Source organism: Nannizzia gypsea, genomic scaffold, assembly GCF_000150975.2.
Source record: "Nannizzia gypsea CBS 118893 supercont1.7 genomic scaffold, whole genome shotgun sequence".
Classification (NCBI taxonomy): Eukaryota; Fungi; Ascomycota; class Eurotiomycetes; order Onygenales; family Arthrodermataceae; genus Nannizzia; species Nannizzia gypsea.
Window position 1 is genome coordinate 145,601 of NW_003345195.1, and position 12,224 is coordinate 157,824.

At 48.5% G+C, this 12,224-nt stretch overlaps 4 protein-coding genes and 1 non-coding gene across 5 annotated transcripts; 1 reads left to right on the plus strand and 4 right to left on the minus strand.

Annotated features, from left to right (window-relative positions):
* Positions 1-348: 348 nt before the first annotated feature.
* MGYG_07343 (hypothetical protein) lies at positions 349-1,095 on the plus strand (the record flags this gene model as incomplete). The annotated part of the gene is made up of 3 exons (XM_003170049.1): positions 349-428; positions 510-682; positions 827-1,095. 3 exons carry the CDS (start codon positions 349-351, stop codon positions 1,093-1,095), a joined length of 522 nt encoding a protein of 173 aa, XP_003170097.1.
* Positions 1,096-2,228: 1,133 nt separating this feature from the next.
* Positions 2,229-2,347, minus strand: MGYG_10575. The gene has a single exon. It is a non-coding gene; the product is annotated as a tRNA-Leu (tRNA).
* A 137-nt stretch (positions 2,348-2,484) lies between these two features.
* MGYG_07344 (malic acid transporter) lies at positions 2,485-4,046 on the minus strand (the record flags this gene model as incomplete). The annotated part of the gene is made up of 3 exons (XM_003170050.1): positions 2,485-2,836; positions 2,891-3,301; positions 3,370-4,046. 3 exons carry the CDS (start codon positions 4,044-4,046, stop codon positions 2,485-2,487), a joined length of 1,440 nt encoding a protein of 479 aa, XP_003170098.1.
* Positions 4,047-4,616: 570 nt separating this feature from the next.
* Positions 4,617-6,991, minus strand: MGYG_07345 (atypical/ABC1/ABC1-C protein kinase; the record flags this gene model as incomplete). Its single annotated transcript, XM_003170051.1, has 3 exons — positions 4,617-4,794; positions 4,856-6,192; positions 6,263-6,991. 3 exons carry the CDS (start codon positions 6,989-6,991, stop codon positions 4,617-4,619), a joined length of 2,244 nt encoding a protein of 747 aa, XP_003170099.1.
* Positions 6,992-7,504: 513 nt separating this feature from the next.
* MGYG_07346 (ATP-dependent RNA helicase A) lies at positions 7,505-11,629 on the minus strand (the record flags this gene model as incomplete). The annotated part of the gene is made up of 3 exons (XM_003170052.1): positions 7,505-7,657; positions 7,730-10,933; positions 11,021-11,629. The coding sequence occupies 3 exons, from the start codon at positions 11,627-11,629 to the stop codon at positions 7,505-7,507; spliced, it is 3,966 nt and encodes a 1,321-aa protein (XP_003170100.1).
* Positions 11,630-12,224: the final 595 nt, after the last annotated feature.

Genomic DNA, 12,224 nt, shown 5'->3' on the forward strand with positions numbered 1-12,224 from the left:
GCCTTTCCTCCGGTGTGCGGAGGCTGTAAATACGGAGCAGAGTAGCCTGTTAGTGGCACTAAAGCAGCTCAGGCCTCGTTCCTCGAATCAGAATCCGTTGGCTTCGTGTTGATTCGTTCGTGATAAATTTAGATGCTCTGTCCTGGAAAGCCTGTGGCCTGTCCTTCCTGCGCTCTGTGAGATGGAGAGGACTCGATCTCTGCACATGGTGGCGTGTAGATCTGTTCTATTCATATCCCTTATATCCTGTGATGTTACCCTGTAAAGTAAGAGGGTGTTTTAATGCCATCATCTGCCTCCTTATCTTCATGATCCATCAACTCTCACATTTGGCATAGCTGAAGAACCATGACTATCATGCTGCTCCTGCTCCTCCTGCTGTGCTTGGCCAACTACGGAGTACTCCCCACACATTCGGGGAAGGCCTTGTGTGGCAGCATAACAGCACATTGAGAACAAAAACACCCCTGTAAATGCATCATATGAGAGATGCTTTACTGGCATCATAGAACCCATCTTTTCTTGGAAGAATTGGATCGGCGGAAAGACCGTGGTCTGTCCGTTGCTGACCGGATACGCCTCAAGAAGAAGAGAAGGAGGAATAAGAAGATGGATAGATGCTACCTTCCTCCCCGTAGACTGTGTCGATCGACTACCTTGGGAGATGGTGTTTTTGCTGTCAGTATCCGAAGCAGTTTTGCTTGGCTGCGTTTGACTTGGTGTTCGCGATGACGATCTCTCGTTCTCAAATTAGCCGGGGCTTCGCGCTCTTTGCCAGCAGAAACGACAATGATCAATTGATCGCCAGAATCCTCTTTGGCTATAGAGAATATGACTTGGAAGGACAATATCATTGTCTCTGGGAACCAGCTTGACGGAAGTCGACCGTCGGGAGCCAACAACACACTCCTAGCTTTAGACACCCTTTTGATGGATGCCACGTTGTTGGCGCTACGGAACGCGGAGCGCAAATTTGCGCCGTTCCCTGCACGGGGAAATGCGGGGGGCAGAGTTCCCGTAACAACAGTACTTTTCGTCCTCTTCGTCATCTCCGCCGTCTACCCTTCGTCCTTGCTGCCATCCTTCCACTCCTAGATTTTGGGCTGGCCTCCGAGACGGTGCTGGGGTGGAGGAAGACTTTGTGGGGTAGACGAGTAGAATAGCTAGCTAGAAGCCGGGCCGGGGACCTGCAGATGGCTTTTTGGTTAGTGACTTCCGTCATATCGATGTCTTCTAGAAGGGCGGATGGAGCAAAGAGTCTCGCTTCCAATACGGGATGCTAAGGGATCATCAGTCCGAGCAACCCGACCACAAGCAAGCTGTCGGCTCGTCCCCATCCTAGTGGTCGGTTGACGAGACATTCACGGATATAGGGAATGTATGCTATCGTTTGGTAAAGGAGCACTGAGAGACGTCTTGGTGTTTTCAGGTTTTTTGTCAGACAGCTTGGTGTTTTGACATCTGTTGTCAAACACCTACACTGCCTGCCCCCGAGCAGCACCGTATTTGCAACTGGGATGTGGTGTCAATCCCTCTCGTCCGGTTCATGAACAGATGATCCGGCTTCCACCGATAACTATAGATAGCCGTCTCCATAGATCAGCTAGAATCCTGGGGCACTTCAGCTCTGGTGGGAACTGTTTCTGATGGTCTCGACATGAAATCCGAACGGCCAAGTCCATCTCTGACTCGGTGAACCGTGGAGAACCGTGTAGGAGTTACTCCGTTCATCAAAAGAGCCGGTCTGAGATAACGAAGGGTTTGATCTTTGTCTTGGGGGCTCCAAGGTGCTCCTGAGATATCTCAAGCCATCCCTATCAAGGTAGTTAGTCATCGTCTTTCCGTTTGTTGATATTGCTATCGACATACCGTATTACCTAGCGATCCACTGTGTGTATAGTACATCCTGAACACCAAACTCACAAGGTAGAAAAGATGGTGTCTCTCTCATGATAGTACGGCGTCTAGGGGAGTAGTCGGAGTGAAGTTCGTTCGTTGTCGTAAGCTTTCATGTATCAAATCTCGTAACAAGATCCCTGATACGGAACAGCGACAAGGCTACCTCAAACAGTTCCAAGATTCTCGATCGATAGATGAAATAATGATTCCACAGCCATCGATCTATCATCAGGGATAGATAATATGAAAGCAAGTATCATCAGTAAGTAGATGAATGAAACAAATAATGAATGGAACAAGTATGATAAAAAAATGAAAGAATAAAAAAATGACAAGGGTGGGATTCGAACCCACGCGTGTAAACCACATTCGAATGCAAGCTCGTGTTAGATCACAAACTAAGTAAGAAACTTGAGTCGGACGCCTTAGACCACTCGGCCACCTTGCCTGGTAGATGGCAGATGGGCGGCGGCAGTGCCTCATAGGGTAGCGCGTCTCAGCCAGACTGGAGAAAAACATGTATATGCACGGAGTAGTATAACAGAAAGATAGAAAAATACAGATAAGATATATGCTAGGCTACAGTTACGAATGTGCAGGCAGTATGCCATTGGTACTTGGCTTGTGCTCTTTGATCTTGAAGCCTCCCTCGTCCTTGTCCTCTCCCTTCTGCGGCCACAGTATCTGGCGGGCCCGGATGGCCCTCACCATCGCGAAGAACACGAAGAAGTAGGTGATGAAGAGCAGGATAGTAAGGACATAGCCGACTACTTGGATGCCCTTGCTGTTAAATGCTCTTCCGACAGCAAAAGTGGCTGTTGTCAGCGCAGTGTTGGGGAACACAAAGGAGAACCAGGTCATCGAAAAGGTCATCCGCCCACGACGAGCTGGCGTCCAGTGCGCAAAGACTGCGATGAAGAAGAAGAAAACTGACAGACTGGACCGTCTTTTAGCATACGTACTGACATCCAGGGCACACCGTCTGACTTACCCCCATAGCCATAGGGCTGAAAAGTTCGAAACGACAAAGATTATCTTTGCTGTTAGTTCCCCATCTCCCATGAAGTCGGCCGGCAGCGATCTGGCAGCATTGTCCGCCATGCTCAAGATCCCCGCTACAGTGAATGCGCTTGGTCCCACAGAAACAAACATCCCCGGCCTGAGGGATTCGTTCGGCAGCTTCTGCGTCATCAATCGGTATATAAATGCAGAGTATACCATGAGAGAGACCAGGAACCCGATCCCCTGTATCGTCCAGCCGCCGATGATGATCCGAAGAGCCTGGCTCTGAGGCACGCTGGCACTCAGTATGCCTGCATGGGGCCCAATGATCAGCATTGGGTATGCTGGGAATATCCATATGGGCGTCATCTTAGCAATTGTAAAGGTCTGTGTCGACCACCTGCAGACATGATGTCGGTCAGCCACCTCGTTCCCCTTTTAGGAAAAGCACACCTCGGGCGTACATACAGGATAAGGTATATGCCTGCAGATAAGATGACGGCCAATGCTGCGTCTAGCCAGAACAAAACCACTGTTGCATGGGCCAGCCATTCTCCCGTATGGCTGGGGCCGTATTGTGCGACATTGATAAGAACCGTCCCAAACGACACAATCACGGCGGGGATAAATAGAGACTCTGTGGGATGCAGAAACGACGCCTTGAAGGTGTATGGATATAGGTAGAACCGTACACACATCAATGCACCGACAGCCACGAAGAAAGCCAGGTTGACCAGAAAAATAACCAGCCCGATTATCTGTAGCCACCGGGCCTCGACAGGGATCGTATGGATCACATTCGCCAGCCCGCCCGTGGCCATCGTCAGCGTGAAAAACGACCATGTCAGATGTCGAATGCGTTCCCTCCAGCTGAGTGAAGGAAGCTGGCCCTCTAGGCCCTGCACTGGCGTTATCGTCCCGTTCCCATCGCCGTCTCCGTTTATCTTTGGCAGGTTATGTGCCAGCGGCGGCCGTTGACGAAACTGTGACAGGACAGGCGGCGTCGGACAGCGAGGGGTCGGCGGCTGAGAAGGGAATATAAACGGAAGCACGCCGGCAGCGAGGTTCTTCTCGGTGTCTTCGATGGTGGGAGTTCTGTATCCTTCATCTCCAGGCCGACGAAGGTATCTCGGAATATTCGCCATAGTCGCCGTGCAGACACAGGCTGGAGGATGGCATTTCGATCCCCCTCAGTCGCTGTGTCGGAATCTGCCGGCAACTGTCAACTCCTTCAGACAGTATTGCTAGAATTTTTCCCATCTGCAGCTCCTGTGTGAGATCTACGGGGATAAGTTGTTTGCTTGTGGAGTAAGGAGGGCAGAGGAGGAAGCAATCATCTCTTTCTCGGCAGACTAATCCCGAGCGATGGCAGCGCCCAATGCTGGGCATTGAATATGATATCAACGCTCTTCTACTCATGATTCTATTCATATGTTTGTATACAAAAGACGATGAAGAGCCGCTTATGCGCTGTAGAGATTTGTGTTTATTAACTATTTATTCAGGCCATGGTTCGAAGATGGCGCAACCAAAGTTCGGGAAAGCCTCTGTCTATGTACAAGCAAGGATGCAAGGATGCAAGGTAATCCGCCAAATGCAAGGAGATATAGCCGAGATTATGTACAGGTATGTATCTAGTTAAAAGACTAATACCCGGGGCCATGCAAGGGATATATGGAGATAATACACAACACGTAGTAGGTAGTATACGTGGGTTAAATATTTGGGGACAGGAGGTCGTACTTCACGCACTTCTCGACGCTGGAGATACTGGCCTTGAGGAAGCTTCGTGCTTCTAGTCCAACCCATACACGGAGCATCGATGTATCTCCATCGCGGACAGATTTGAGCAGCGTAGATTTAGATCCGAGTTGGCGGAGAATTGGCAGTGCACTACTCAAATCTTAGTCAGTGGCAACAGATAAAGAGGATGAGGAGAAGGATGTTAACGAACTTCTTAAATATATCCAGATCTGGATCCAATCTCCTGCCAATTCCCTCTAGGAGAAGAGCAGAAATGACAACGTTGATAAAGTCACCTTCGAGTCTCACATGGTGATTCCGCACCATATATAGCACGTCACTTAACACATCGCCGAGCTTCACATTGCCCAGTGCAAATGTTCTTCCCTTGATGCTGAGAACAAGATGCTGCATCCTAAGGGCGAATATTTCTGCGTCAATAACAGTGTCAGGTTGGCGGGATCTCTCGATCATAAGATAACCGGCCTTATATCCGTCGAATTCGGCAATGGCTCGGAACAGGTCGAGGAAGTCACGTCGGTTGACAGCATTGAGCTCGGTGACAAGACCGGTATCAATAAAGATTAACTGGGGGCGGTATCCTTCAGCATCAATCTGCTTCAGGGTCTCATTCCAGGCAGCTGGGTCTTTCCGGTGTTTCCTCAACCGTGACAGAACTGATTCCGTTACAGTGTTCCCGCTCTCAGATACCAAAGCTCCGTGGGGATTCTGCACGCTCAAGGAGAGGTCTAGCTGGCTTGGTTTATAGAAGCGTACCATAATGTTGCCAGGGTGTAAGTCCGAGTGGACAAAGTTATCAATGAGCAGCATGTGGAGGAATGCATCCAATCCCTCATGGGCAATGTCATGCTGGAAAACACCGCCGCCATTCTCTAGAAATGCAGCAAGCGGGATACCCTGAGCAAACTCCTCTACCAACACCTCACGGGTGGTATATTCAGTATAGGGGTAGGGGAACCTAGCCGTAGTTCGCGATTTGAAGTTCTCTCTGAAAAACGCCAGATTTGCTGCCTCAATTCGTAGGTCCAATTGGAGCTTCATCATTTCTCCAAACTTTTCGACCTCATCGGGTAATGATAGCCATTCCATGGTAGGTATCCAGTGTATTAAAGTAGCGAAAAATCCCATAATGCGTAGGTCTCGCCGTACGGTCCTATCAACATTTGGATGAAGAACTTTGATCGCAATGTATGAGGATGGAACGCTCTCTGGAGTGCTCTTAACCAGAACATTCACGTTTTTCCTCATCTTCTCGCGGAGATTCGCAGGTTTAGATGCGCGATCTAGGGAACCAGCCAGGTCCGGCCGGAGTTTTGCTTTGTATACCTGGGCAATAGCACCCACACCAAGTGGCTTTTCGTCGAATTCCTCAAAGATCTCGTCAAATGGTAGGCCATTGAACGCTCTACTGATCGTGCGTTTCGTAACGTGTAGCGGGTGTGCCGGTGCATGTGAATGTAAGGAGGACATCATAGTACATAGCTCAGGGGGGAATATATCGGATCTTGAAGCAGCCCATTGCCCAAGCTGCACGTTTAATAGAAAGCATAGTTAGCTGGTAATCTGAATAGTAGCTGTCTATCGGGGACGATATTACCTTGATAAATGCCGACCCGGCACGCTCCATGGTGTACACTACAAGTGCATACCATAGTAGAGCACCACGCCTATGGTTATCTCGATCCTTCACCCTCCTTCCAAAGAAAACTATTGGTACGCTCGCTATGACCGGGATAAATAGAGCCACCAGGTGAACAAATCGAAACCCTGTAGCAATAACCTCGAACACGTACTCGTCCAGAAAGCCGTATATACGCCATAGGACATTCCGAGCTCTCTGTCTTTCAGTATCATCCCCATCGCTGTCATGCTCTATACCTCTTCCGGTACGTCTTAGGCTCCGTGCTTCCGCCCGTGATGCATGTAGCATCTCACGCTCTCGAGTGCTCGACCCGTCCTCTTGATTCTTCTTCTCTGCCAGCTCAAGCAGAGCAGCCGGAGTCAATGTGGCGGCACCAATTGTAGCTACGAGAAGAACATAGCTTCTTCTTGAGTATCGACCGCCATTCTGGTTTGTCTGGTTATGTGAGCCATTCCCTCCATGACTATTGCCGTAATATCTTTTCTGACACGATCTCCAGCGGCCTTCTGAGCCCCATCTCAGTAACCGTCGGGTAGAGAATAAGCAAGACGAGGTAGACACCGGCGTATATACGGGAGAGCAGGAGGCTAGGTATCGCGAAGTAACGGTGGATAGAGTGCGCAAAGCTGGCTGCTGTCGGATCAGGTTGGAACAGAGTCGGTTGCTGGGAAGAACCAGCTTCATGTTGCCACAGAACAGGAAACCGAGTAGTTATCGGGGCTAGTAGTCATTAATCCGGCGTTATCGAAGACCTTAGAGAGGCTGGGCCTTTAATTTTGACATGATGCGAAGGTATTTGGTGGAACTGTAGGAGGTTGCAATGATTTTATAAGCTGCAGCAAGGAAGTTCCGCCCCCAGGTACAAGAACGTCATTACACATGCAAAACTGCAAAACTTCCCCTGGTGCTTCCTGGCCGTATATCAGCCAAGCAAAAAGGTGAAGCATTTATCGGTAGTAAAAATAATATCAAGTACTCGATTCTATTCTATGGTACAGTACGCTGAGAATAATATACATTCTCCATTTTGCCCCGGCCGGTTATACGTAAAATCTTTGATGATTAAGAAACAAGCATCCGTCACAACTCCTGCCCCTGATGATAATACAAAATCCAATGAACAAATCGGGGCCCTCCAAAGCCTGAGATGAGTATGTATACATTTCCTAAAATTTCTATGCAATAAACAGTCCGTGATTAGGGGATATTTCGTATCAACGGGCCTGATTGACGGGTATCAGGCAAGGTATCTATGATGCTTTTGATCTGAGTCGCAAGGGTTCGCCGATCTGATTCAGCCTCCCTCCAGCTCCTGTTGCTGGCGAGGTCGTTGAAGAAATCCTCGGATGCCTGTATATAAGCGATGCGTTAGATGTATAGCTCTTATAATATTTAATGGTACAGCATGGCACTAGGACATACCTTGTCTATCAGCTTTCTTGCCTTGACAACGGCACTGGCAGCCTTAGAATTACCTTCCAGCGTGCCATCAGGGGATTTGACTTTGACTGCTAAGTGGGAATCAAGAAACAGGGCATTATCCTCGCGGGCCAGGTTTCCACCAAAGAGACAGGCCATCAATGGGTGGATAGTTGTTGTGTCCATCATGATTGCGTCTGCCTCACTATGGAAGTTCAATGCCTCGTTAAACGCCAGCATTCGACCCGCCCAGCTTTTCTGGAACGAGTTCGTGCTTTTATTGCTAACGACAGCTGCTGGGAAACGTTTGGTGTGCCATTGGCCTCCACTATCACTGGGTTTGATTGCAATATTTGGGGTCACGGTGGCAGTGATAAGTGCCCTGAGAACTGAATGGTCGCCAGAGTTTTCGTTGAGGACTTTCTGAAGCTGATCCCCAGACTCACTCTCTGTTGCCGGGATGAGGTTGAGATGACGAAGAGTGAGGGTTATTCGTGAGATGAATAACTCCATGTCCAAATATGTCGCGTGGCTCATAGAATGCTGCAAGCAATATTTCCGAGCAGCATCTTGCCCATCCCTGTTGGAAATTTGGCGAATTTTCCGATAGGCTCGTAATATTGCTATGTGGTCGCTGTTGGTGTCCCCAGCAAACTTCCGGCGCGGTGAATTATACCATCGCTCAGACCTAGATGGGATGAAAAGGGAGCGGGCGTGCGTGGCGGCACCAAGAACCAAAGCGGGCTCAAGACATCGCAATAGGATACCGAGCATGACCATCCTACCAGCCTTTAGCGGGACAGGTAATAGAGATAGGATACGACCTAGAGCGGTAATATCACCATTGTTGTCTATTGCTCCGATTGACTGCAAGTTCGCAGTGGTACTGTTGAGGCGATCCAGTGAAGGTGGATTTGGCACCTGACGCATGAAATCGCGGAGAGGTAAATTGGGCAGGGTGGCCCTCAGCTGAAGCGATTCGGTTTCGATTTCGTCCACATAGATTCGAGGAGGGGCGCTCTTTGTCAAAGTGTCATATCTGGACTGTGTGAATGTGGCATAGTAGGACCCGTTTCCAGTCCTGCTTGCACAAGCCTCCCTTTGATGGATAGCCAGCTTGTCAACCCAGCCACCCACTACCTTCCGCAGGCCAGTTGAAGGGTCATAGACCGAATCATGCTTCTTTCCGCTATCAACTACATATCGAACCTCTGGTATATTTATTGAGTTCTCAGCAATATTTGTTGACAGAATGATTTTGCGGCATCCCTCCTTGGCTGGACGTAACACAGTCTCGTCGATATCGCCCAGACCGGAGTGTAACTTGAAAATTTGGAATTTGGCTTCGTCGCTAAAATCAATTCCTAGAGGATGTTCATAGAGTAGTTTTTCTAGGCGCTTCATCACGTCAAGGCCTGGAAACAGAGCTAGGATCACACCTTCGTCCTCAGTTTTAGCAATATGGGCAATTGTAGCAGCGGTCAGTCCAAGAGGAACGAAATGCTCTTTCTCACTGATTGGGGAATTGGCAGTAGCCTCCTCCAACAAGGCATTGGGAATGGGTAGCTTAGCCTCGTCATTGTCTTTCGAGGGTTCAGGGGTTATCAAATTCTTCTCAGCTGCAATATGTTGACTTGTTGATGTGTCAGAGAGTAGGGGCATCAGATCTTCAGCAGAATGAGTGGAAAACAATGAGTGCAGTATGTCCTCAAGGAAATAACGCTGAACAGGATGATGTGAATTCGGCATCTCCATGCGAGTTGCTGGAGTAGATTCTCCATTTTCGGACACAGTTCCCATATAGCTTTCAAGTGCGGCTGTTTCGGGATCTGCGGTCATAATAATGATCTTTGGAACAGACATGGATGCATTGGTACGTCTATTGATTTCTCTCCTCAATAATGCCAGGAGAAGGTCTGTAGGGGTATCACGCTCATGAGTTTCATCAACAAATATGTGGGATACGGTGTCCAGGATCTCATCACCTCTCCGTAACATATCCAGTAACATAACTCCAGTCGTTCTATAGGTGATACCACTGTTGGACGACGGCTTTATAGCATCCCATCGAATTTCATATCCAACGGATTTTCCAAGTGCCTCTCCACGTTCAAATGCGACTCGCCTCGCAATCGTCGTAGTAGTAACCCTGCGTGGCTGGGTAACCATTATATGAGAATCGGGGGACTGCTCCAGCACCATTTGAGGAATTTGGGAGGTTTTTCCACTCCCCGTGGACCCAACTATGATGCTAACAGTATTTTCATTTATAGTGTCAAGGATTTCTTTAGCGTGCTGCCTTGTGGGCAGAGAATTTCTTGCGTGGAGCGTTTCCTCCAAAGTACGGTCGCTAAAAGGTAGAAAAGTTGGTTCCGTGGACTCGGCCTGGCGCACGGCGGAAGCAAGGACGTTTGGAAACAGTGACTCAATGTTACTTGAAGGAGTCTCTTCAGTCTTAGCCTGGTCTTTGGGATAATATATGCTTTCGAGGGAGCTTTGGATGGCACAAAGAGTTGCGGGAGACATTGAAACGGAGACAGAGTGAACAAGGGGCGCAGTCTCCCGCACCTCCGTTATGAACTCCGGCCAAATAGAGGGATCCTTGCCAATGAGATGAACGGCTCCTGCAAACCTTGCAAGAGATTTCGCTGATTTTGGGGAGTCAGCCATTACTGGGTTTGACACAGGTTGGCCATCGATAAAAAGTGTTCCATAGTAGACCGTAGAAGCACCAGCCTTTTCCTGGGTGCAACGAGATTCAATCTCGCTAGATTGATTACATTTTGATAAGTAAAAATTGAGGAAATTTGGAGCAATATCCACAGTAAGAGGAGCAGAATCGGGTATAACTTGTCCTTGATTTTCCGGGATATCCTGTTGTGATATCTGAGCTATAAAGGAGCGGGCAGCCTCTGAGACGACCTTGGGAAGAATATTCCCTGTAGCAACAGACCGAATATTTTGAGCCGGTAATTCAATCCTGACTTCATGCTGGGCGTAGGATGTAAAACCAGGATCCGGTGTGGATGTGCAATGAACCTCGGGTAAGATTGCATATCGAGAGGCGTAATGGTAGACATCTGATAGATCAAAGTGGTGTGCCCTTGTGTCCCGTAACGCCTTAAAAGATTTTACGATATTGTTAAGGTAGCCCTTGGTATGAAGCGCGGACACAAGGAAGACGTAAGCAGCATTTTCCGCAGAGCGCTGACACAGTTAGCAAGCTTATACATTAGGCTAAACAAATGCGATTGAACGGTACGCGCTGCATTAAGCCCTGTACGGAAGACTTACGGAGTTCTGCCCAAGACCTGCGACCTCAATTGGTTCTCCAATACCTACGCCTGACGCAGGTGTAATACGACATACCAATTTACACATGACAGCACCTATATCAGAGAGTTTGGCGACGTCCGTATCAATCTCAACAATCCCCATTTGCGATAGAGCATAAAGTGAGGATTGCGGCTTCGAAAGGAGGGTAGGTAAGGCCAAGAGCGATTCTGAAGATGGTAGGGCCGCATTCTCCCTCGCATGGGCTTCTGTCAACCTAGAATACGGCTCGGGATATATAACTGATTCCGTTGGTGAGGAATTCACGGATGGATCGCCCGCCAGTAATCTATTATCGACCGCCTGTGTCGAGACAGATCTCTCGTGTGACTGGGGCTGCGGTTTCCGGTTATACGATAGCTCGGGTGAAGTTCTGTCTGTAATATAGCCTCGAGAGGTGCATGGAGATACGTATTGAATGCGAGAAACCCCGGGTCCCCCAGTTATGCGGTAGCCATTTGAATGAGATACCCTATAAACTGCGTTTAGGGACTGCCCATACGGCGAACCAGGGACCTTTCGAGTATGGCGGACATTTCTAAGGGAAAGCCGGAGGGGGATGGCCGGCATGGAGGATGGGTGAATAAACATCTAGACTGGTAAAGAACAGCTCGCTCGGTTAGTTTCAATCTGCAAATGAATTGTAGATGATCAAACACACCTGAGCATAGATATGTGGCTTCAATTCCATGCAGGTAAAACCACACTCCTTCATCCAACACTAGAAAGTGTCTGTCTATGCCAATTGGAACTCCTGGTCGTGGTAACAGAGAAATTTGATATTGAGGCTCGAATAAATTCCAGCTTCCTCAAGCCAGAAGTGTCACGTGAAATAATATTATGCGCTGAAAGTTAATATTGCTTAGTCAGTATATACAAACATCAGCCGCGACATAAACAAGTACGCAGAATTACGAGGAGAATGCTCTAGATTTTGATATAAATAAACCAAATAGCAGCCTATTTATACAGCTACTATTTGTGTCTTTAGATCTACATGTTCCTCCTTTTTTGCGATGACAATAGGAGCTACCCGAGAAACGCGAATATTGTCACGTGACTGACGCGAGCTCAACTGCTTCCAACGTCACAACTTCTTCGCCTTTGACCAGCGAAAAGAGAGACGAACCTGCAAGACCACGATAAAATCTTCCCTTTACAACCA